Source organism: Eumetopias jubatus, unplaced genomic scaffold, assembly GCF_037043125.1.
Source record: "Eumetopias jubatus isolate StellerSeaLion01/CBP00866 unplaced genomic scaffold, mEumJub1_p1.0 scaffold_23, whole genome shotgun sequence".
NCBI lineage: Eukaryota > Metazoa > Chordata > Mammalia > Carnivora > Otariidae > Eumetopias > Eumetopias jubatus.
The window spans coordinates 2,086,547-2,112,140 of record NW_028274829.1 but is presented as its reverse complement, the minus strand read 5'-3'; the positions used below and the strand labels follow the sequence as shown (position 1 = coordinate 2,112,140).

The 25,594-nt window shown below is 36.8% G+C and overlaps 1 protein-coding gene across 1 annotated transcript in view; it reads right to left on the bottom strand.

Moving 5' to 3' along the window:
• Positions 1-24,474, bottom strand: part of LOC148162086 (neuronal membrane glycoprotein M6-b-like) — a 48,572-nt gene extending 24,098 nt beyond the window's left edge. Inside the window, exon 1 of the mRNA XM_088020314.1 lies at positions 24,414-24,474. Within this exon, the coding sequence (XP_087876440.1) occupies positions 24,414-24,474 (61 nt within the window). The remainder of the gene's footprint in view (positions 1-24,413) is intronic.
• Between the last annotated feature and the right edge of the window lie 1,120 nt (positions 24,475-25,594).

Sequence of the window (25,594 nt, the reverse complement as noted above, 5' to 3'; positions counted from 1 at the left end):
TTGCCACCCCAGCTTTCTTTCGATGTCCATTACCATGGTAAATGGTTTTCCACCCCCTCACTTTCAATCTGGGGGTGTCTTTGGGTCTAAAATGAATCTATTGCAGACAGCATATCAATGGATCTTGTTTTTTTATCTGATCTGATATACAGTGTCTTTTGATTGGGGCATTTAGCCCATTATGAATTTAGGGTCATTGTGTATTGCCTGTAAGGTGACTGTTACTGTATATTGTCTGTGTTCCTTTCTGGTCTATGTTACTTTTAGGTTCTCTCTTTGCTTAGAGGACCCCTTTCAATATTTATTGTAGGGCTGATTTTGTGTTTGCAAATTCTTTTAGTTTTTGTTTGTCCTGGAAGCTTTTTACCTCTCCTTCTATTTTCAATGACAGCATAGCTGGATATAATATTCTTGGCTGCATATTTTTCTTGTTTAGTGCTCTGAATATATCATGCCAGTCCTTTCTCGCCTTCCAGGTCTCTGTGGATAGGTCTGCTGTCAATCTAATGTTTCTACCATTCTAGGTTACAGACCTCTCATCCTCATCTACTTTCACGATTTTCTCTTTGTCTCTGAAACTTGTTAAGTTTTAGTGTTAGATGTTGGGGTGTTGACCTATTTTTATTGATTTTGAGGGAGGTTCTCTGTGCCTCCTGGATTTTGATGCCTGTTTCCTTCCCCAAATTGGTTACGTTCTCTGCTATAATTTGCTCCAATATGTCTTCTGCCCCCCTCTCTCTTTCTTCTTCTGGGATCGCAATTATTCTAATATTGTTTCGTCTTATGGTATCACTTATCTCTCGAATTCTGCCCTCAAGATCCAGTAGTTGTTTCTCTCTTTTTTTCTCAGCTTCTTTATTCTCCATCATTTGGTTTTCTATATCACTAATTCTCTGTCCTGCCTCATTTATCCTCACAGTATCCATTTTTGATTGCACCTCATTAATAGCCTTTTTGATTTTGATTTGGTTACATTTTATTCTTTTATTTCTCTAGAAAGAGATACTCTAGTATCTTCCATGCTTTTTTCAAGCCCAGCTAGTATCTTTATAATCATCGTTCTGAACTCTAGTTCCGACATCCTACTAATGTCCATATTGATTATGTCCCTGGCAGTTGGTACTGCCTCTTGGTCTCTTTTTTGAGGTGTTTTTCTGTCTTGTCATTTTGTCCAGAGGAGAATAGATGAATGAGAAAACAAAATGCTAACAGGGTAACAACAACCCCAGAAAAATATACACAAAACAAATCAGAAGCTACCTGAAATCAGGGGGAAAGGAAAGGGAAAGAAAGAAAAATAAAAGAATATGCTCAAATATTATCAGGCTTGTGATTAGGCATATTTTGGTCTGTTAGAAGAAACTGTCTCCCAAAATTTTAAAGAAAGAAAAACTTATATATGTACAAAAATAAGAGTAAAAACGATGAAGGGATGGAATATGACTGTAAAGATGAAAATTATAAAAGATTTTATAAAAGGAATTGATAAGAAGTTGGTTGAAAAAAGAAAGAAGAGAAATTAAAAAAAACAAAAAAAAAGGGGGGGAGAGAATGTGATCAGGTGGGAGATTAGAACAAAGCCATTCACTAGAGATTTAGGGTATATTTTGGTCTGTTATAAGAAACTGTACCCCAAAACTTTGAAGTAGAACAAGTTGTATATATACACAAAAAATAAGGTTTACTACAATGAAGGGATAGAATATGACTCTAAAAATGAAAAATAAAAAAGATTTTTCATAAAAAAAGGGACTGATAAATAAGATGTTGGTTGAAAAAGGGAAAAAGAAAAATTCAAACAAAATAGAAAAAGAAAAAATAAGAATATTTTAAAAATTAACTTTGAAAGACTAAAGAATCATGGGGAAAAAAAGCCATGAATTCTATGTGCAGTATTCCACTAGTGCTGGAGTTCTGCCATTCTCATTGATTGGTAAACTTGGTCTTGGCTGGATGTTCTTGCTGATCTTCTGGGGCAGGGACCTGTTGCAGTTATTCTCAAATGTCTTTGCTTGAGGTGGAATTGCACCACACTTGCCAGGGGCCAGGCTAAGTAATCTGCTCAGGTTTGCTCTCAGTAGCTTTTGTTTCCTGAAAGCTTTCTGTACAGCTTTGGAGGATGAGGAAGAAAATGGCAGCCTCCCAATATTCTCCCTGGAGGAGCCAAGAACTCAGGGCCCCACTCTTCAGTGAGCCCCCAGAGAAAAGCAGTCAATCACTCGTGTCTCCTGGTCTCCAGCCGTACTCCACACTCACCCGGCCTGTGACTGAGCATTTCTATCTCTGGCATATGACCCAGTTTGGAATCTCCAAACTCAGCAGATTCCTGGGGAAGGAAGGGGACTCTCCCCAGATCTGCTGGTTGTTGGGTCCCTGCTCAAAGAGTAGTGGCCTGACTGTGCTACAGATCACAATTTATGGCAACCCCGAGCTGAGAGCCCATTCCTTGGCTCCATCTTTGTGGCCAGCTTCCTTGCTCCGATACCTGGGAGCTCTACCACACTCAGGCACCCCCAGTCTTTCTTTGACCCTGAGGGTCCTGAGACTACACTGTCCTAGTGAGGGTTCCACCCCCTGCTTAGCTGCTGGAGTGAAGTCCCTCAGCGGAGCAGACTTCTAAACATTCCAATTTTGTGCTCCGCTCTCTATCACTTGCCGTAGTGGCTGACAGAGTCTCCTTCTTGGAGCCTATCTTCCTGAACATCACCTCGGATTCACTTCTCCGCACAACCTACCTTCCAGAAAGTGGTTGCTCTTCTGTTCAGAGAGTTGTTGCTATTCTTTTCTTCGACCTCCTGTTGAGTTTATAGGTGTTCCAAATGGTTTGATACTTGTCTAGCTGAATCCCTGGGACCAGATGAAATTTAGGTCTCCTACTCCTCTGCTATCTTGCTCCTTCCCCTCGCAGAGCTTATTTTTATTTTGCTGATCACTTATCTGCAGGTTTAAAGTTGCTTGTGTGGTGCATATCTGAGCAGACATACAACCCTGCTTTTAACTTGTATGTGAATCTAGAAGGTATCTCTATCTGTAGTGTGTTAAGATATCCTTGAACACAGGGCAATCTGACCATATGCTACTCCTCATTCCAAAGAAAACAAAACTGATGTACAAGGTTAATAAGAAAAAGTTAAAGATATTGTATAAATATGACACTATACTAGTAATGCTTCTAAAGTTATAGAATTTGTGAATTGAAATTCATGTAGGTGTGTATGTGATAGACGTGGTGACAGAGACCATGATGGTTTTGTCTCTTCAGGCTGGACTCATGTGCACGTGGCCTGTTTAGTTACATAGGGCTGTCTTCTTAGTTTAATGCTCTGCTGCCACAATGTAAAATATTTAATAAGTTTTTAACAAGGGTGTCTGAATTTTAATTTTTTAGTAGCCCTGCAAATTATGTGGCCACTCTTGGGTTATTCAGGGAGGGAGATGTAGGTATTCTTATAACATATGTACATAGTAGTGTTCTCTTTCATAGTGTTAGAATACAAGCCTAGAAAGGCAAACATAATCTTCCCTACTACACTATTCTCAGTATAGTAACCATCAAACTCTATATAAAGGTATTACGCATGTGCTAGAATTAATGACTTCTCCTTTGCTCTGAAGGTTGGCAGCAAGTACTATTGTATCCCTCACGGAATCAATGTTAAGTTTCTCCTAAAACAGTGGTAGTCAAACTGTAGCCTATATTTTTGTAAATAAGGTTTTATTGGAACACAGCTATGCCTATTTACTTACATATTTTCTGTGGCTATTTTCACATGGCAGAGTTGAATAGTTATGAGAGAGAGTGCATGTCTTATATAGCCCAAAACTCTAACTCTACAGAAAAAATTTGCATACCCATATCTGGGAAGCACTGGTACTCAGAGTGTGCACCACAGATCAGGAGCATTAGCATTACCTAGTAACACATTAAAAATGGGAGATCTTGGGCCCTCCTCCAAAACAACTGAATCAGAAACTGGGAGCTCACCCAGTAATCTGTATTTTAATAAGCAGTATGGGTGATTTTGATGTGTGCTTAAGTTTGAGAACTTCTGTCCTGAAGAGTCATGCAAGCACTTTGCAGCATCTGTTCCATCAACTTACTTTTATTGACTTCCTTTTAGTCCACTGTAATAAAAGTGTAGTGACACAAATCAATTTCTGGTTTCTGGCCAAAGTGGAATAACAGAGACCACATTTCCTCTCTTTCTGAATCAGCTAAAAAACTGCACAAAATATATGAAAGGCATGGGAAGGCACGAGGGGTCTACTGGAGCTGGACCACTGAGGGCTTTCTAAGCTACATTAAGGATTCTGGACTTTATCCTCAGAAACAGGTGAGACTGTGGCACATTTTTATGCAAAGGAACAGTTTGGGTTATACAAGAGCAGTCTGGTTGCTGTGACAGGAACAGAGTGGATGTGGAGAGGAGTAGGAGCCCAGTGTAATCATTCAGGTGGAAAATGACAGGAGCCTGGACCTGGGCAAAGGCAGTGGAAGCCGAAGAGATGGATGGCTCTGAGAGATGTTTACGATGTCAAATGGGCACAACTTGGTATGGATTTGCTGGTGAGGCTGGGGATGGAGGGGTGAGTACCAAGGAGGACTCCTAAATGTCTGGCATGTGTAACTGGATGGATGTTGTGCTGTTCCTTGAGCTAGGGTTGCCCAGAAGAGGGTGAGGCTTGGAGAACAAAGATGATGAATTCAGTTTTAGACATGTTGAGTTTGAGGAGACTGCATATCATCTCAAGGGAAGCTTTCCAGTGGGTAACTGGATTCCTGGCTCTATAGCTCCAAAGAGCTAAAATTGGGTGCTATCAGCTGTTGTTGGATGGCAACAAGAACTTTCAGAGGCCAAGAAAATATACATATTAGTTGAAAGTGATTTAGACCCTTTGCTTCACAAAGCATTGTTCTTGGATAAGCAACAGCAATTTCATTAGGGAGCTTGAGATAATGCAGACTCTTGGGCCTTACCCTGCGTCAGCTGAATCAAAGTCTGCACTGTAACAAGCCCTCAGAGGATTTGTGTCTGTAGGGAGTTTGAGAAGCCCATTTCTGTCAAAACTCCCATCTTCACAGTTCTGGGGGTGTGTGTTCCTGAGTCTATTTGAAAGGCCTGCTTTTGTGCTCAACACTGTTTTCAATTTTTTCCATAAAAGACAGTCCAGTAGACTTGGCCATAATACTGTAGCCATTTGCCAATCAAATGGTAAGTTCCAAGATCTGCAGTGAAGACAAACAAATTACTCAGTTATCTGAAAAGAGTACAACCAGTGCTATCTCTGAGCCATGCAACTACTGCTCACCTCAGAGGTGCTGGCAGAAATGCTTTAGTGCCATACCAGAGTAGATCCTGAGAAAGCCAACCTCACAGTCCCCTCCTCCATGGTGCTAAGGGTGCCTCTAGAAAGGAACTGGACCTGTGACTTGGGCTGTCCCCAGTATGAAGAGTCATGGGTAGGGCTAATGTTTTCAAATGTGAAGGTGTTTCTAAATATCAGCAGAGCAACCCACTGTTAAAAGTTAATCCTAGCTAAGGGACATCAATGCTTTCTTGGATACCCCTATACATCCACAGATGGAGTTTTCCCAAGTGTCAAAGCAGCAATCATAATGTTGATTGACATGAACCAGAAAAGGCAAGGAAAGCATTTTTTGATGATTATCTTCTATTCACGTAAAGGAAAACAAATGCCAGGCTACTACATTTTAGTACAAATTCTCAGTACTTCTTAGCAAATATTAAAAACCTACATTGGGCTAATAATATCATAGCCTTCATTTATCTAGTTTCTGGCTAAAAAGAATTTTAGGTTTGGATTCAAACAAAAACTTCAGTGTGAATTAGCCTAATACAGTTTAAATATAAACTACAAAGTAGGGGAAAAAACATGTTATCAGTGCCTCTAATTCTCAATGGCCATTTTGTCTCCAGCATTCCTGGTACTTTTTGTGCAGAACAACAGAATAAAACACATTTTGTCCTCAGGCTTGCAGATGATTTTTGCTGTGGCTATAAGTTCACAAAGGCCTAATGATTTGAGCAAGCGTCTGTAATCCTGGCAGCAGATTTAATGCTGCCTCAGAAGGAGGGCCAGCAGGAACAAGGGCTATATTCTTCCCCAGGGAATGAATGTCATAGACACACACAAACACACACACACACACACAAGCACATACACGCATGCACACACACACACAAGCACATACACGCATGCACACACACACACACACACACACATCTCTATATACAGCATTCCTAGCTACTTTACTGATTTTTAATGAGCCACAAAATTTAAAAAAAAGAAAGAAAAGAAAATGTGCCAACTTTACAACTTTTAAGCCACCAGCAACAGGAAAATGAAGGTGGAAAGAATCTGACTTAGAGAAGCAAAAGTGAACAGGCCTCCCTGATTCAAAATGGCGTACATGGCAGTTCTCAACAGGGGTGACTATGGCTCACAGGACATTTAATAATGTCTGAAGATATTTTTGTTTGTTACTTCATGGGAGGGGGTATTGTTACTGGATGCTAGTGGGTAAAGGCCAGCATGCTGCTAATATTCTACAGTGCTGAGGATGGCCCCTAAAAAGAAAAGCTGTGTCTACAAAGGAACTGGATTCGTGACTCAGGCTGTCCCCACAGTAAAGAGTCACCGGCAGGGCTGATGTCAGTAGTGCCAACTGTGAGAAAACTTGCTCTGTTTATTATATTTATTATTATTTATTACATTATTTAGTATGTTTATTATGAGATATTTGGCAACACTGCCAAATGCTATTTTTTAACAAAAAAATAGCAATGCTTACAACAAAATTAACTTCAACTAAAATGTATTAAAAATCAGAAGTTCTCAAGCTTTGCTGTATTTTAGAATCATCTGGAGATTATTTTAAAATCCTAAAGCTCAGCCTTCACCACATCAATTACATCAGAAGTTCTATGGACAGAATGTATGAATTAGTTTGTTTTTTAAATCTCTTCAGGTGATTTCAATGAGTACTCATAATTAAGAACAAGTATTATAGATTAGAAAGTGTCAAACTGTGATGCCTGGATAAGCCCAACTCTGCCAAGAATGGTTTTTGCATTTCTAAAATGTTGGAAGAAAAGGTAGGAAGGAAGAGAGGGAGGGAGGGTGAAAGAAAAAAAAAGAAAAAAGAAAAAAGAAAAGTCAAGAAGAAAAGGAAAACTCAAAAGAAAATCTTGTGAAACATGGAAAGTATATTGCTGTATCAAAAAATAACATTTTATTGGCAGATAGCTATACTCATTTTTTTTTGTCAATGTTAAAAAGGCAGAGCTGAAGAACTACCATAGATATTTACTATCTGGCCATTTATAGGAAAATTTTACAGGCCTTTGTGAAAGAACAGTGGTTCTCAAACTTTAATGTGAACATAAATCCCTTTGGGATCTCATTAAAATGCTGATTCTATAAAGGCAGATCCACATTTCTTATCTTTTCCAGGTGATTAGATCCTACCAGTTCACCCATTCCACTTGGAGTCACAGGAGAATTACATATTTTATCAAAACTGGGTCTCTGCAGCCCTGTGAAATGGCAAGACCCTTTCAGGAGGTCTGTGACATCAAAATTTTTATAAAAGTACTGAGATGTTCTCAACTTTTTTCATTGTATTGCCTTCATATAATAAAACTAGTTATGCTATATGAAAAATACCATGTTACCAAAATGTACTAATTAGCAGTACATTTCCCCCCACCATATATTCTCAATTAAAACAATTAAATTAAATTAAAAAGCTGCTTCAGTTAAGAATGTCTTTTCATATTTTTTCAGCTTTATTGAGGTATAATTGATAAGTAAAAATAATATACATTTAGGTGTATATCATGACAGTTGAGATAGATAGATGATAGATAAATGACAGATGGTTAGATACATAGATATATAGACAGAATAAATAGATCAGCTGCATTCTTTTGCAGAGATTTATTCAGTTTTTCCAACACCATTTATTACAATTCTCTATTGTATATTCAGACACCATGTTTTAGATTAGTTAACTATATATATGTTTATTTCTGAGGTCTCTGTTTCACTGATGTCTGTTTTTATGCTAATATCAAACTGTTTTGATTTCTATAGCTTTGAAATAGTTTCAAGTCAAGGAAAATTGAATATAAAAAAACTATGAAAACTTAAAAACTATAATAATAACTGTGCCTACAATAAGTTATTAATGGATGCATATTGAGTTACTTAAGCATCTGCCTTAGGCTCAGGTCATGATCTCAGGGTCCTACTCAGAAGGGAGTCTGCTTCTCCCTTCCCCTCTGCTGCTCTCACCAACTTGTGCATGCTCTCTGTCTCAAATAAATAAATAAATAAAATCTTAAGAAAAAGAAAACATGTAAATTGACACATCAAAAAACATGAAATGTGAGAAAACAGAAATAAAACTATGGTTTTTGTACACAATTGATAATAAGTTGTTACCAGCTTAAAGTAGACAGTTATAACTCTGACATGTTTTATGTAAACCTCATGGTGACCACATAGCAAAAACCTAAATTTGATACATAAAAGAGAGAAAGGAATAAAAGCACTACAGAAAATTGTTAAAGTCACAAAAGAAGAAAGACAAAAAGGGAACAAGAAAGTACAAATTAGCCAGAAAACAAAAAAAGATAGCAATAATATGTCTTTACCTACCAATAATTACATTAAATGCAGACATTAAATCTCTCAATCAAAAGAAATACAGTGGCTAATGAATTAAACAACAGCAACAACAACACAAACAAGAAACAACTATTTACTGTCTACAAGAGGTTCATCTCAGTTTAAAGGCACACATGAGCTAAAAGTGAAGATGAAAAGTGGCATTTCATGCAATTATTAAACAAAAGTCTGTACAGATAACTATAATTATATGACAGAAGAGAAACTTTAAGCCAAAAACTATAGAAAGAGAAAAAGAGGTATTATATAATAATAAAATGGTCAATGCATAAAAGGTTTTTACAAATGTAAATATAAAGATGCCCCAAATCAGAGCACCTAAACATATCAAGCAAATGCTAGCAGATGTAAAGACAAAAATGCAATAACAACACAATAATAGTAAGGTATTTCACTGTACCACTTTCAACAATGGATAAATCATCTACTTAGAATCAATAATGTTGAACTTGAACTACGCTTGAGCTGAAATGGACCTTACAGACATATATACAATATTTCATCCAATAGCAACAGAATACATATTCATCTCAACTGCACATAAAACACTCTTCAAGATATGTCATATATTAGGTCATCAAAAAAGTACTTAACCCAGATTTAAGCAGACAAAAATCCCACCAAGTGTCTTTTCTGACCACAATGGCCTGAAACTAGAAATCTAACAGGAAAAAACTGGAAAATTCATAAAATATGCGATATTAAACAACACACATCCAAATAACCAATGAGTCAAAGAAGAAATTTAAAATAAAACCCTGAAACAAATGAAATGGAAACCCATATACCAAAACTCCTGGGATACACCAAAAGCAGTTATAAGAGGCAAACTTACAGTGATAAATGTCTACATTAGGAAAAAGATCTCAAATAAACAACCTAACATTATGACTCAAGAAACTACAAGAGAAAAGGAACAATTGAAGCCCAAATTAAGCAGAGAAAAGAAAAACAAAAACCAGAGCAGAAATAAATTGAGACCAGAAAAACAATAGAAAGCCCAATAAAACTAAACCAGAGCAGAAATAAATTGAGACCAGAAAAACAATAGAAAAGCCCAATGAAACATTTAATTTTATTTAGTCATCAGAGAGAGAGAGCACAAGCAGGAGGAGGGGCAGGCAGGGGGAGAAGCAGACTCCCCGCCAAGCAGGGAGCCTGATGTGGCACTTGATCCCAGGACCCTGAGATCATGACCTGAGCCGAAGGCAGATGCTTAACCAACTGAGTTAACCAAGCATCCCTAAAAGTTACTTTTTTTTTTAAAAGAAAAACAAATTTGACAAACCATTACCTAGACAAAGAATTAAAAAAAGAGAGAGAGAAAGGAAATCTAAATCAAATTAGAATTGAAAGAGTAGACATACAAATGATGCAATAGAAATATGAAGGTTCATAAAACACTATTTTGAACAATTATACACCAACAAATTGGATAACCTAGAAGGAATAGATAAATTCCCAGAAACAAATAACTTATTGAGACTGAATCATGAAGAAAAAAAAATCTTAGCAGATTAATAACCAGTAAGAAGTTTGAAACAGTAATCAAAATCTATCGACAAGTAAAAATCCAGGACCAAATGGCTTCACTGCTGATTCTACCAAACACGTAAAGAAGAATTAATACCAAACATTCTAAACAATTCCAGAATTTTAAAGACCGGGGACAATTCCAAACTTATTAACCTGATGAAGACAGCATTTTCCTAGCACAAAAGCAAGACAAGGACACTATAAGAAAACAAAATTACTAATCAATATCCCTGATGAACATAAATGCAGATATTTTCAACAAAATATTAGTAAACATAATTCAACAGCATATTATAAGTATTATACACCATAATTAAGTGGAACTTATCCTTAGTGACAAGCATGGTTCATTATACAAAAATCAATAAATATATCACATTAACAGAGTAAGTGATAAAAATCATGATCATCTCAGTAGATGGAGAAAAAGCATTGAAAAAATTCAACATCCTTTGATGACAAAAACTCTGAACAAATTAAAACTATTTTAAAAAGTGCATGGCTAACATCATACTAAACAATGAAATGGTGAGCGCTGCTATGGTGAGCACTGTGAATTGTGTAAGACTGATGAATCACAGACCTGTACCCCTGAAACAAATAATACATTATATGTTAAATAAAAAAAGGAAGAAGATAGGAGGGGAAGAACGAAGGGGGAGAAATTGGAGGGGGAGATGAACCATGAGAGACTATGGACTCTGAAAAACAAACTGAGGGTTCTAGAGGGAAGGGGGTAGGGGGATGGGTTAGCCAGGTGATGGGTATTAAAGAGGTCATGTTCTGTATGGAGCACTGGGTGTTATACACAAACAATGAATCATGGAACCCTGCATCAAAAACTCATGATGTATGGTGATTAACAAAACATAATAAAATAAAAAAATGTGGGAAAAAAACAATGAAAAGCTGCAAATTTTTTTCTCTAAGATCAGAAAGAAGACATAGTGACCACTCTTGCCATATGTATTTACCATAGTACAGGAAGTCCTAACCAGAGAAATTACACAAGAAAGATATATAAAAGGCATCTAAATAAAAAAGGAAGAAATAAAGTTGTCTTGGTTTGCAGATCGTATGGTCTTACACCGAGAAAACTCTAAACACCCCACCTAAAAACTGCTAAAAATAATAATTTAACAACATTGTAGGATACAAAATCACTATAGAACAAACAGACACATTTCTATATACAGCTGGCCCTTGAACAAAATGCATTTCAGCTGTTTAGGTCCACCTATAAATGGATTTTTAACAGTACAGTACTATAAATGTATTTTCTCTTCTTTATGATTTTTCTAATAATGTTTTTTTCTAGCTTACTTTATTATAAAAATACATATATAACACATATAACATACAAAGTATGTGTTAATCAACTACTTATGTTCAGTTAGCTCTTGGTCAACAATAGGCTGTCAGTAGTTGTGTTTTGGGGAGTCAAAATTTACAAGTGGATTTCAACAGCACTGGGGGGAGTGAGTGCCCCTACCCCTCGTATTTTTTAAGGGTCAACTGTATTAGCAATAAACTATCAGAAAGGGAAAGTAAGAAAACAATCTCATATAAAATAACATCAAGCAGAATAAAATATTTAGGAATGAATATAATCAAAGAGATGAAAGACCTGTTCATATTTTTATGGAAATTGAAAAAATAATCCTAAAATTCATATGGAACCACAAAAGACCCCAAGGAGCCAAAGCAATCTTGAGAAAAAAGAACAACCCTGGAGGCGTTACATCCTAATTTCATACTATATTATAAAGCTATAGTAATCAAAAGAGCATGTTACTGGCATAAAAACAAATACATAGGCCAATGGAACAGAATAGAAAGTTTAGAAATAAAACTGTGCATTCACAGTCAACTAATCTTTGACAAGAGTGCCATAACATACAATGCAAAAACAAAAGTGTGTTCAATAAATGTCTTTGGGAAAACTGGGTATCCACATGCAAAAGATTGAAACTGAACTATCTTTTACCATACACAAGAAAATTGACTTGAAATAGATTAAAGTCTTATATCTGAAACTGCAAAATTTCTATAAGCAGTATAGAGAAAAATCTCCTTGATGTTGATTTTGGCAACAATTTTTTTGGATAAAACACCAAAGGCACAAGAAATAAGAGCAAAATTAGCAAGTGGGACTACACCAAAGTAAAAAGTTTCTTTCTGCATTGCTAAAAGAAAAGGCTACATACCATACTGGAGAAAATATCAATATACTATATATCTAATGAGAATACCTAAAATAGATAAGACACCCATAAAACACAATAGCAAAAAAACACACAAAAACAAAAGCTGATTATAAATTGGACAAAGCAATGTCTGCAATAGCCAAACTGTGGAAAGAGCTTCAACAGATGAATGGATAAAGAAGATGTGGGCCATATATACAATGGAATATTACTCAGCCATCAGAAAGGATGAATACCCAACTTTTACATCAACATGGAGGGGACTGGAGGAGATTATGCTAAGTGAAACAAGTCAAGCAGAGAAAGTTAATTATCATATGGTGTCAGTTATTTGTAGAACATAAGGAACAGCATGGAGGTCATTAGGAGAAGAAAGGGAAAAATGAAGGGGGGGTAAATCGGAGGAAGAGATGAACCATGAGAGACTATGGACTCTGAGAAACAAACTGACGGTTTTAGGGGGGGGTGGAGGGATGGGTTAGCCCAGTGATGGGTATTCAAGAGGGCACGTTCTGCATGGAGCACTGGGTGTTATGCACAAACAATGAATCATGGAACACTACAACAAAAACTAATGATGTAATGTATGGTGATTAACATAACAATAAAAAAATTTAAAGAAAAAAGAAAAATGGGCAAAGGACATGAATAGACATTTTTTACAAAGATAACAAATGGCCATCAGGTACATAAAAAGTGCCTGTCAGGGTGCCTGGGTGGCTAGTCGGTTAAGCGTCTGGCTCAGCTCAGGTCATGATCCCAGGGTGCTGGGATGGAGCTCCCCATTGGGCTCCCTGCTCAGTGCGGAGCGTGCTTCTTCTTCTCCCTCTGTCTGCCTCTCTGCCTGTGTATACTCTCTCTCTGTCAAATAAATAAATAAAATCTTTTAAAAAAAAGTGCTTGTCATCACTAATCATCAGACAATGCAAATCAAAACCACAAAGAGATAAAACTTCACAGTTGCTGAGATGGCTATTATGAAAAAGAAAAGAGTAACAGACATTGGGAAGAATGTGAAGAAAGGAAACTCTCATTCTTGGCTGTAGGACATGTAAATTAGTAAAGTCATTATGGAAAACAACATGGAGATTCTTCAAAAATTTGAAAATAGAACTTCCATACAATAGTATGTATATCCATTTCTGGGTATACGTACCTGAAGAAAATTAAATCAGTATCTCTAAGAGCTATCTGCACTCCCACATTAATTGTGGTATTACTCACAATAGCCAGGATATGGACAGAACCTTAGTACCCATCAAAGGATGAAGGATAAAGAAAAGGTAATGTGGTTCCCAGGGGCTGAGCTTGGGAGAAATGGGGGAGATTTTGGTCAAGGGTTCAAACTTTCAGATATAAGGTGGATAAGTTTGGCGATCTAATGTACAGCATGGTGACTATAATTCACAATACTCTATTATATACTTGAACATTTATAGGAGAGTAGTTCTAAGCATTCTCATCACACCACATATACAAAAGGTAAGTATTTTGGTGATAGATGTGCTAATTCCTTGAATGTGGCAATCATTTCACTATATATACATATATGAAATTATTACATTGTATTCTTTAAATATATGAAGTTTTATTTGAGAAAAAGGAGACTAAAGTAGATTTCTAATAAGAAAAGATGCTATTCTTCCTAAGACTGGATTTTGTTTTCTCTTTCTTTATGCTTTGATTTTTATTGTGGTTGATTAACTGAATAAAGTTGTTTGTGTTCATTTAAAAAAAATAAGTGGATAGAAAAAATAGGTGAAAAGTCTGTCTTCAACAAATGATTTTGGGAAAGCTGGTATCTAAATGAAAAAGGATGATGCTGACCTTTATACAGTTAACTCAAATTGGATTAAAGATGTAAATGTAAAAGATAAAGTTATAAAGCTTTTAGAATAAAACATAGGATAAATCTTCATGACATTGGCTATTGCAATGATGTCTTGGGTATGATATCAAAACACAAATAATAGAAGTAAAAGTAGGTAATTGGACTATATAAATATTAAAAATTATGTGCATCAAAAGAGTAATCAACAGAATGAAAGGCAACATCAGATGGCAGAAATATTTGGAAATCATATAAATGATAAGGGGTTAACATTCAACATATATAAAGAACTGCTAGAATTCAAGAATTAAAAATAAAACTCAACATTAAAAAAAGAGCAAATGATTTGAATAGATATTTCTCCAAAGAAAATTAAAAATGGAATTAACATATGATCCAGTAATTCTACATCTAAACAGATATGCAAGAGAATTGAAAGCAAGGTGTCCAACAGATATTTATTTGTTCACCTGTGTTTATAGTACTGTTCTTAATAACAATCAAAACATAGAAGCAACCCAATTTACTACCATGCACAAATGGATTAACCAAATGCAGTACATATTTATACACAATGGAATATTATTCAGCCTTAAAAAAGAGATTCTGAGACATGTTACAGAAAGGATGAACCTTTAGGACATTAATGTTAGTGAATTAAGCCAGTCACAAAACAAACAAAAAACAAATTAATGGAGATAGGAAGTGGAATGTTGATTGCTAGGGGGCAGTTTTAGTTTTTCAAGATGCAAAGAGTTCTACAGATCGTACAACAATGTGAATGTACTTAATGCTACTAAACTATACAATTAAATGGCTAAGATGGTAAATTTTATACTGTGTATATATATTTTAGAAAGTAGTGACTTCTTGCCAGCACTTTCAACTGGCACCCTTTGTTGTCCTCTCACTTGTTCTGATGAAATCAGTTGCCATGTCATGAAGTAACTGAAAAGAAGCTTATCTGAAAGATAATCAAAATAAACCATATCTCAGGTGAGCAAAGTATGAGAAACTGGGGCTTTGGTCAAACAGTCTGTATGGAACTACAGGTGAATCGGTAGTAAACTTTTCCTATATAAATGAGACCCAGCCTCAACCAACTCTTTAACAGCAGCCTCATAACAGAACCTAGGACACAGGATGAGCTAAAGTTTAAGAAAATTTGTTATGCAGAAATAGGTAACTAATACAGTCTTAGCTCTGGTGTTTGCCTACAGCTCTACAAAAGAAATGACCTTGTTTTTTTTAATACACAAAGATACAGTGACAATATAAAAAAGTGTGTATTTCAAGAGGAGTTTGTCTAAAAGTGGTCTAAATTAAATCAATTTAAAAGAATAAAGTTAGGGACACCTGCATAGCTCAGTTGGTTAAGCGTCTGCCTTCGGCTCAGTTCACGATCCCAGGATCCTGGGATCAAGCCCCATGTCAGGCTACCAGGTCGGTGGAGAGTCTGCTTCTCTCGCTGCCTGCCACTCCCACTGCTTGTGCTCTCTTCTGCTCTCTTTCAAATAAATTAATAAATAAATTCTTTAAAAAGATAAAAGAATCAAGTTAAGGCAAAAACAAAATAAAACAAGATTGGAATCACTTTGACCCTACCATCAAGAATAAGGAAATTGGAAGCCCGGAGTGGTATCTGCTATTATAACTACATATATAAGACAGCAGTTCCCTTTTCAAGGATTTCCTTGTTAGTTAATATCAAACCTCTTTTTCTCCCCAGGAAAACAAACTGAGAACTATGTAGAGAAAGATAAAAACACAGGAGAGTCATATGGAATTGCCTATTTTTCCCTAACATCATCCAGTTTAGGATCTAGTACAGAATGGCAAATACATTGAGTTAGGAGTAAACAAAGTATCTGCAACTGGAAAGATAAGAACATTCATAGGATCAGTTCCTCTGCCTCATGGCCTGTGCTGTATTGTTTACTCTGTCCTGTATAAGGTCTCTGAGACTGGCTCCAGACATAAAAGGTCCCAACATTTCTGCCACAGAGACATATTTTTTTGGAATGATTTTAGTTACTGCAGTTAAAAATATGTGTGGGTAGAGGACATTTCCAGATCTGGTAATAGTCTATAAATCAAGCTCAGTGATTTCATTTCTCCCCCTCTAACAAGAATCTGCTGGTTCACAGAATTCTTACATGAAATATTACTAGCAATTGGATACTATTAGAGTTCTATATTCCTTATCATACTATTCCAGAATTCCTAAAACTCTAAAACAAAGGATGATGATGATGATGATCTGTTCTCATATGAACTTACTTGCTGCCAAAAGCAGACCTGAATAGACAAAAAAGAGGTTCTTTATTGGCTTTATTTATCTAACTCCAACTCTCTAGAAGAATTGAAGCATTGAATTTGAGGTAGTACCTGGACCTTCCTGTAGTATACAATGTTGTACCTTGTTGCCTCTCAAAGACCCAAATTCTTCCAAGTTCTAAAATAAATATGGCATCAGAGGTTTTGGAAAAGAAGCTAAAGACTTGTACTTTTGTTTTCAGCTATAACCCAAACAAAAATTACCCATACCCTTACATTTAGTCATATGGTCAAAGCTCTTGAGTCTTATTTTAATGCATTTACAGAGAACTGCTCAACAACTACAGAAAACTTCAAGATCAATAGATAGTGTTTCACCTAAGAAGATTTCTGCTATTCTTTACCACTGGTTTAATGAACTAAAATCCAGAAAAGACTCAGTTTTAGGCCTTATGTCTTCCAACATTCATTCTTAAACTAAAGGCCATGTTACCTCAAGCAGTAATTTCTTATAACTTGGGGGCTTCTACCATGTTAAAATGAACTTCTCTCAAATGACACTAATTGTGCATATCTGGTAGCATTTTTACATTTTTCACAAAGCTTTATTGAGATATAATTTACATACAATAAAATTCACCTATTTTAAGTATACGATTCAGTATGGTAGTAAATTTAGAGAGTTGTGCAGACATTACCACAATCTAATTTTAGAATATCCCCTTCACTCCTCCTTTTTGTCCATTAGAAGTCACTTTCTATTTCCTGCTTCCTGAGTATTACCCCTGGAAACCACAAATCCACTTTCTGTCGTCATGGATTTATCAATTCTAGAATTTAACATAAACAATATCACACATTATGTCTGGCTTTTTTTCACTTAGGGTAATGTTTTCAAAGTTCATCCAAACTGTAGCATATATCAGTACTTTGACCTTCTAATTATATCATAGTATTCCATTACATAGGTATGCCATATCTAAAGACAATTTTTTAAAAAGATTATTTATTTATTTATTTGACAGAGACACAGTGAGAGAGAGAACACAAGCAGGGGGAGCGGCAGAGGGAGAAGCAGGCTTCCCACGAAGGAGGAAGCCCAAGGGGGGCTCGATCCCACGACCCTGGGACCATGACCTGAGCCGAAGGCAGATGCTTAGCGACTGAGCCACCCACACGCCCCTAACGACAATTTTTTAATCAAGATTTCAGAACTTCTTTTCTTTAAAGCATCTATGAAAATGAATGCCTAGTGTCTCCTTTTACTCGCTTTTTATAACTCTCCATGTGCTGGCATAAATTATGCCTAATAACTGCAAATTGAAAGAACAAATTAATTAGTAAGAACTCAAGTTAACCTGAAGCCACAATTCAGGTTGTAATGGAAGAAATTATTAAATTAATTATAGGTTTATGATTTGTAATTCAATTAGTGTCTTATATTATATATCATGATTGCTTTATCTAGAGTTGTAAGTGCTATACTTTCATCTTTTATTTATTCCTGAAAAAATAAGTCACCATCTGTGAGACATGACACTATGAGCTCACACAAAATCATGGCAACATTTTAAGTTGGCTGCGTTTATTTGATCTGCCACTATCTTTCACATCCACATTTTAGGCAACCTGGATTGCAGTTCTACTTAGGCAAACTCACTGAGTTTTAGCTAAAGGATCTGAGTAATAAGACATATGTAAACATTGGAAATGTGGATCAATAATTTCATATTTCTCAGAATTCTCCCTCTTTGGCATCCTCAAATGAACTGACCCATATTTCACCTAGTCCAACCCCCTAGAAGTTCAGAGAGACCAGCATTACTCATGAACAAGGAATCCAGAAACTGGAATGGACCTATGTGATGAGATGGAGTGTACAATTTCCATGTCTTTGAGCTTTGATTTTTCCTTCTCAAAAGTACCTGCCACTATTAAAACAGAGTAATACAAAGCAGGAAGGCCAGAAAGACATTTGGGAGTGCCCACTGATTCTCAGAGCTAAGGCTCCTCCTGCCACAGTTCTTGGCCCCATGGTAGACATGTGTGGACCCCCTTCCCCATTATTTCTTTAGATATTGGAAATATTGTGGTCAACTCAAAGACATTTCTCACTGTACACTGGTCCTTTAAGAAGGAATGGGAAATGAGTGGGAAGAAGGAATGGGAAAAAGGAGAAAAAAGGTAAAAGATGAAGGGAAATGGAGATGGAGAGAGAAAAAGAAAGTTCACTAAAATCCTTTAAGGGCCAATTCTGCCCAAACCCATGTGAATGAATTAATGCATCAAGAAAAACATGAAATATTATTAAGTTGAATGTGCCATCCCAAATAACATTAATGATAACAGTTAACTTCCTATTAGAATTCACCCCCAGGCTATATTTTACCTGTACTGCTCAAGGCTAGCCCTGTCCACCAGGTTGGCATAGATCATACTGTTTGTTGTTTGAGCCTGAGGACATCCAGTGGTACCTGCAAATTTCCATTTCAGCTCTGATGTTCACTGCCAATTTTAGGTAGCAAAGAGTCAGTGTTTCTATCTCCAGGAAATGTTATGTATCAGCAGTTTTATTTAATGTTTTGCCATATAGTTAAACTAATACTGGCACATACATATGCTATTGGAATGCAGTCCTTTATATCAGCTTGTCAACTCAGCATGGTAAATGGGAAATTTATTGAATCTCACCCTCTGATTTTGAATTAAATTTATATAAATCACCAAAATGTTTTTACATCCTTCCCCCCCATCTTTTCTACTCCTCTACTCATAGAATGGTCATTTTGGGCAGACACTACTTGTATACTAAAAATTTGGTTTCTGACAAATTTTTCTTTCTGCCTATTTCATTTTCAAACCAAAAGTGAAATACAATTATTGCTAGCTGCATAAGAAAAACTGAATAAAGATGCACTGTTCATAATGATACCCAGTCCAGGTCCTAAAAAATCTGACAAATAATCCTGAAGTCTTCTGAATCTATGGTGAAATTGCTGCCCTCTTACTGATGTCTGTGATATTCTGTCACACCATCTTAGACTCAGCACTTTGGAGAACTGAGTGTCCTAGAATGTTATAGATTATATCTTGCTCCAATTGCCTTTCAGTGTGTTATAGAAAAAAGGCTGCTGGTTTGGGCTTACACCATTACTTACTGAGACACATAGTAACAATTGGCTTTGCAGAGTCAGGTCCCTATGTGACAATATGACTGTATTTCTCAGTATTCCTTGAAGATCAGGGAGGAAAATATCTCCAAATTTGCTTAGGACAAAGTAGGCATACAGTAACTTGTTGATTTAAATCTTGAAGTCCCTAAAAAACCATAAAGTTGTATGGCCAGTTTATGTCTGAGAATCCCATAAACCCTAATAAGGGGTTATGTTCCTCTGCAGTGTTACAAATAGTAAAGGTAAAAAAGACAATTCTGATTAATTATTCCATCTGAGGTTGAGCATATAATCCTCAACTGGTTACCTGAGATAACTAAGGATAAGGACCTAACAAACAATCAAATTTCCTGGCTAGGTATACTTAAAACCTCAAAAAGCCTTTATCATCATGCTAAGCACAGGTACACATTATTTTAGCTGTCAGAACCACAGGAAGATATAGGTATGTCTATCATTCTATTTTTACAAATGAAGAAAACAAGGGCAATGAGAGAGTAAATCACTTGCCCACAATCATTCACACAAGGGGTAGAGAAGCCTGTGTATGGATCTGGACTCCATAGTGTACACTTCTGAAAACACCGTAACATCTTAATGTGGTGTGGAAATTTGCTCCCTTTTTTTTTTGTCAAGGTAGTGGTTAGCACATCGAGTTTTTTTTTTTTGAGGTTCGTTGGATGTTATCTATGCTTCTGTGCCTTCCAAAGCAATAATCTAGATCATAGCTCAGTAATGTTATTTCAGGGTTCTAAAACCTTGTTAAGTCTCAACCTTCCCTAGGTTTAATTTTTTATTTCTTGATTAAGAGGTTCTCTCTCAGATCTAAATTATGTTACATTCTCTGAAAATTAACAGGTAAAGTGGGGCTACTGGAAAGAACCAGATGGTTAAATTGCCTTATGGTATGATCTGACTTTCTCTTCATAAAGTGGCTGTGAGGCCCCCACACTGACTCTAAGCAAAAGGATTCCAAGTAACTGAATAATTTTTTATCTGTTGAATTTTACCCTCCTCTTAACAAGTTATTCCTACATACCCTGCACAAATAGATCTCCAATAAATATTTATTAAGTAAACATTTGGTTAAAAGCAAAGAAGCAATAGTGTTATGATTGAATGTTAGTGTCCTCCCTGAATTTATATATTTGAGCCCCAGCACCATAGTGATGGTATTTGAAAATGGGATCTTTGGGAGGTGTTCAGGATTAGACGAAGTCATCAGGGTGGGGCCCCATGATGGGATTTATGTCCTTATAGGAAGAGACCACAGTGATTGCTTTATCTCTGCTTGACAGCTTGATCTAGGACTTCTCCTCCACTGAAACTGGAACCATAACACTCACTCTTTTGGGTCTCCAGGTTGCTGACTGCTGACAATGGACTTCAGCTACTGTTCTTGTTTCTCTGGAGAAGGTTGACTAAGACAAATATTGATACTGAAAAGTGAAGGTGGTACTGTAACAAATACCCAAAAGTGTGGAAGTGGCTTTGGAAATGGGTAAGAGGTAGATTCTGGGAAAGTTTTTGAGGTGCATGTTAAAAAGAAAAACCCCAGACTGCCATGAATGAATGAAATATGAACATTTTAGGCAATGCAGAAGAGAGCTCAGAAGGAAAAAAGAAGAGTTATAAAGAAAGTTTCCATATTTTAAACATATAAATAACCATGAACAGAGTGTTGGTAGAAATATGTCAATAAAAGGCTATTCTAGTGAGGGGCGCCTGGGTGGCTCAGTCGGTTGGGCGACTGCCTTCGGCTCAGGTCATGATCCTGGAGTCCCGGGATCGAGTCCCGCATTGGGCTCCCTGCTCAGCGGGGAGTCTGCTTCTCCCTCTGACCCTCCCCCCTCTCATGTACTCTCTTTCTCTCTCATTCTCCCTCTCTCAAATGAATAAATAAATCTTTAAAAAAAAAAAGGCTATTCTAGTGAGATCTCAGATGGAAATGAGGAACATACTATTGAACAAGGGAGAAAAGACAATCCTTGTTATGATGTGGCAAAGAACTTGGCTGAATTGTGCTTATATCCAGTGTTTGTGGAAGGTATAGTTGATTCCTCCTGACTGCTTATAATAAAGTGTGAGAGAAGAGAAATTAATTGAAGGAGTTGTTAAACAAACATGTAGAAAATACTCAGCCTGTCCATTGTAAAAAAAAAATGAGAACAACTTTTCAAAAAAGAACATCAAGATTATGGATAACAACTTGATAAGGAGATTAGTATGGGTATATACCACAGATCTAATAAACCCTATCAGCAGAACCCAGAAATACAGATAGGACTGAACCAGCAGAAACACTGCTGGTGAGGATTGATGAAGGAAGGCTACAAAATTGTTATCCTTCAAGAAAAGGGAAGAAAGACCCAAAAGGAAATTGAGAGATCATCAGAGCTGCTATTCCACATTTAAATTTTCTAAAACAGTAAAAGAAAATGATGTTACAACTCCTACATATATCTAGTACCATTTGGCCAGGCACGGTTTTCTCTACAAGCCCATTCTCTAGATATTCACTTTTTAGATGTCTTCCTTGGCATATGCTTACACAGTGAATATCATCAATCACTACTCAATCATCACATTTTGATTTAATTTAAAGTTATCAATTTTAAAACTGCTAGTTGTAATAATTTGGGATCTCTCTGAGAAACCTTGTAACCTTTCTTTAAAAATCCCTGAGTATCAACTAAATAGTTACCAGTTTTGGTCACCTACGTGTGTTCTGTGACACATATAAAACTGTTTCAAACACAGTCTTTCTTCTTAAGGACTTGGAATAGTTTTGGTTTACAACAGGAAGTCATTCTGATATATTTTAAAGAAACAGTTGTCTTAAGTAGGTTTCAGTGAACCACAGTAGCTAAGATATGTTGTTCTATCCTCAGAAAGGATACTAACTAGAAAAGCTGAGGCCAATTTATATTCACAAATTTAATTTATATCCTTAAAAAACATTCTAATAACTATCAAATGCTATTTATTCACAAGCTATGGGGTACTGCAATAACACCCCAAATTAAGAGACAGGCATTGCACGTAGTGCCAACAATTGAAAGAGGATGAGAAAAGAGGAAGGGGGGGAAGTAGGTATAAAACTACGTGATATGATAAAATGTATAGGATTAAACATAGTAGTAAAATTCCTTACTGAAAGAAAGAAAAAAGATTATGGGTCAGGGAATTTATTTTAACTGATCTGCAACAACACAGGTTGTGATCACAAAGTGACCTACCAAAAATGCTGCTCTGGAGGTTGGCTTATCTACCAATTCTCACGAAAACAAACAAGTGCTTGTGTATGCTTGTCACTCCACTATTCCTTCAGATTTAATTTTAAGTTTTATTACTTTCAGTTTGTAACTACGGAACTGTAGCGCCATTAGAAAGTGTGAATTTCCAAATAAATCTGAACACTTGTCTTTATTTAAAAAAAAAAGAATTGTCTTTAACTTCTTCCTTTGCTGTTTTGCAGTAGATAGGTTTGAAGCAGGAACTCAAATAAACTATCAATTTATAAATAAAATTGCTCTGTTTATTATACAATATTATCAAAGTATTATGTACAGAAGAAATCCCACATAAAAACAGTCTCTATCCCAGCATGCCAATTTGAGATCTACATGAAATTGCCATTTTTATAGGTGTAAAATAGTTGACTAACAGCAATTTCAGACAGTTCAATTTACAGATTCATAAGTAAAACACACTTGTGTCTCCACCTTGAAGAATTACTATGTTTAGTGATGGTCAGTGGTTGCTGTAGCCTTGAGAAATAACCTTAATATTAAGATTCTATGGGTATAGAATACGTTCTTGTGCCTTTATGATAATCTGTAAGTTTGGGTGAAGAAAATAAATTCCAATGCAGAACGATGCCCTTTACATAACAGCGGCTGAGAGGATTCTACCACCTATGCAACTTGAAAGCATTATCTAGGAAAAGACAGATTAATTTTAGCTTCTGTTTTCTACCATTTTCTTACTAAAAAAAAACTTCTCAAAAAAGGCCATTCTGCATATCAGAATCATGATATATTCCAAAATTCCTTCTAAGGAACAGAACCTTTATCTATTTTCATCCCTCAAATCTCTAAGTTGAAATAGCAGAAGGCCCCCAACTCCCCACAACTCTTTCAAACAGCAGTAGGTGACTCATCTTATATCATGTCTCTCAAGCTTCAACAGTAATTGGTTATTATATGTCAGTCAGGACCTGAGACACAAAAATAGCAATCATATTAGATAAGGAAATTAGAGAATGTTCAAATCACTATAGCACTAGCAGAACCGAAGCATAATTAGTAGTTCTTCCTTGCCATTAGGAGAAAACAATGCATTGCACCTCCTTGGAATATAACACAGAGCATCGAACCTAAGTTATGTCTCATTTCATTAATGAAAAAAAAAAGTTTCCCCAGTCTAAGGTGACAAACTGCAGACATCCTGGGAAATCCCACACTCGGTAGGAAAATTTGGAACAGGAATGGGCTGAAGAAAGACTGCTCTATTAATTTAACATCAGCTTACAGGCAAAAACCACCGTGAAAGGACGACCTTGCCAGAGGGATTGTTTCAGAGCTATTTTATGAGACACAAAACCAGGCTCCCTCTTTGAAAGCACCCCCCAGTGAAAAGCTTGAAACAGGCTATTGTCAGAGTGCCGGGTACCTTTTCTCTCTTGGCTTTGTTCAGTATGTTCCTCGGCTGCAGTTTCCATGGCTGGCTTCATACCATCCACCAAAAATGCTTTTCCCCGCTCCCCCGACACACACTTTTCCCCTCCTCTTCCTTTTCTTTTGGACTCCCCTCCGTCTCTTATTTACACCGTGTGATTGAGAGGTTCTGTTCTTCACTACAGTAGATTGCAGTCCCTTCCAAGATGCAAAAGGCTCGTCAGCGTCAGTTTCCCCTCTGCCTACTGGTCCAAAAAGACAGCTGCCAAGGAGCCGGCGGCCACACGTCAGCGAGGATCCCAGTTAGAACACGGCCATCCTGCGCCCCGTCCCACTGCGGCTCCCGAGGGACAGCCGCGCCCCCGTCCGCCAGCCCCCGCGCCACTCACTCCCGGCCAACAGCACCCACTGAATGCTAATCAGCTCTCCCAGGGAAGAACAGACTTGTGACATCAGAGGACGGGATGTGGAGGAGAAGGGGCGGGGGAGAGACAGAGAGAGAGAGACAGAGAGAGAGAGAGAGACAGAGAGCCCCCTCCCACCACGTGACTCAGCTGGTCGGGATGTCAGTTCTCTCCGCTGAACGCTGGGCTTCCACCCCTGCAAACTCCTTCCTTCCCGGGGGACCCCTTCATGGGGCATCACAGGTTGACTGAAGTTCGTTTACCTGACCCTGGCAGAATATAGGCGGAGGACCAGCCCATGGTCTGTTTTATTAGCTTTCTCTAGTATTTGACTTTCACACAATGGATAGAGTAACTAATTGATTTTAGAATATATAGGACATATAAATAGGTACATTTTCATATACGTTGGAAGGGAAAATACTAGAGGGAAGAAAACTCAAACATGGATATAGCAATAGCACTGTAATAATTCAATATTAGAATGAATTTCTTGGTCTATAGCTAAATATGTGATAAAAAAAGGTCAAGCCTAATTCATAAAAAGGCATATGTCTCTTTTAAAAATAACCATAATATGCTACAAGTATCTCTACTTAATATTTTGGAGGATTCTTGGAATGAATATCAAAATACAGTTTTCTTATTGAGCAGTTATTTCTACGTGGAACTTTATTAACTAGAGCTCCTCATTCAAAGTCACCACCATGTTTTAACATTCTTAATGTACACCATAAAGGCTATTGTACCTATTGTATGATTTTGATGTTAG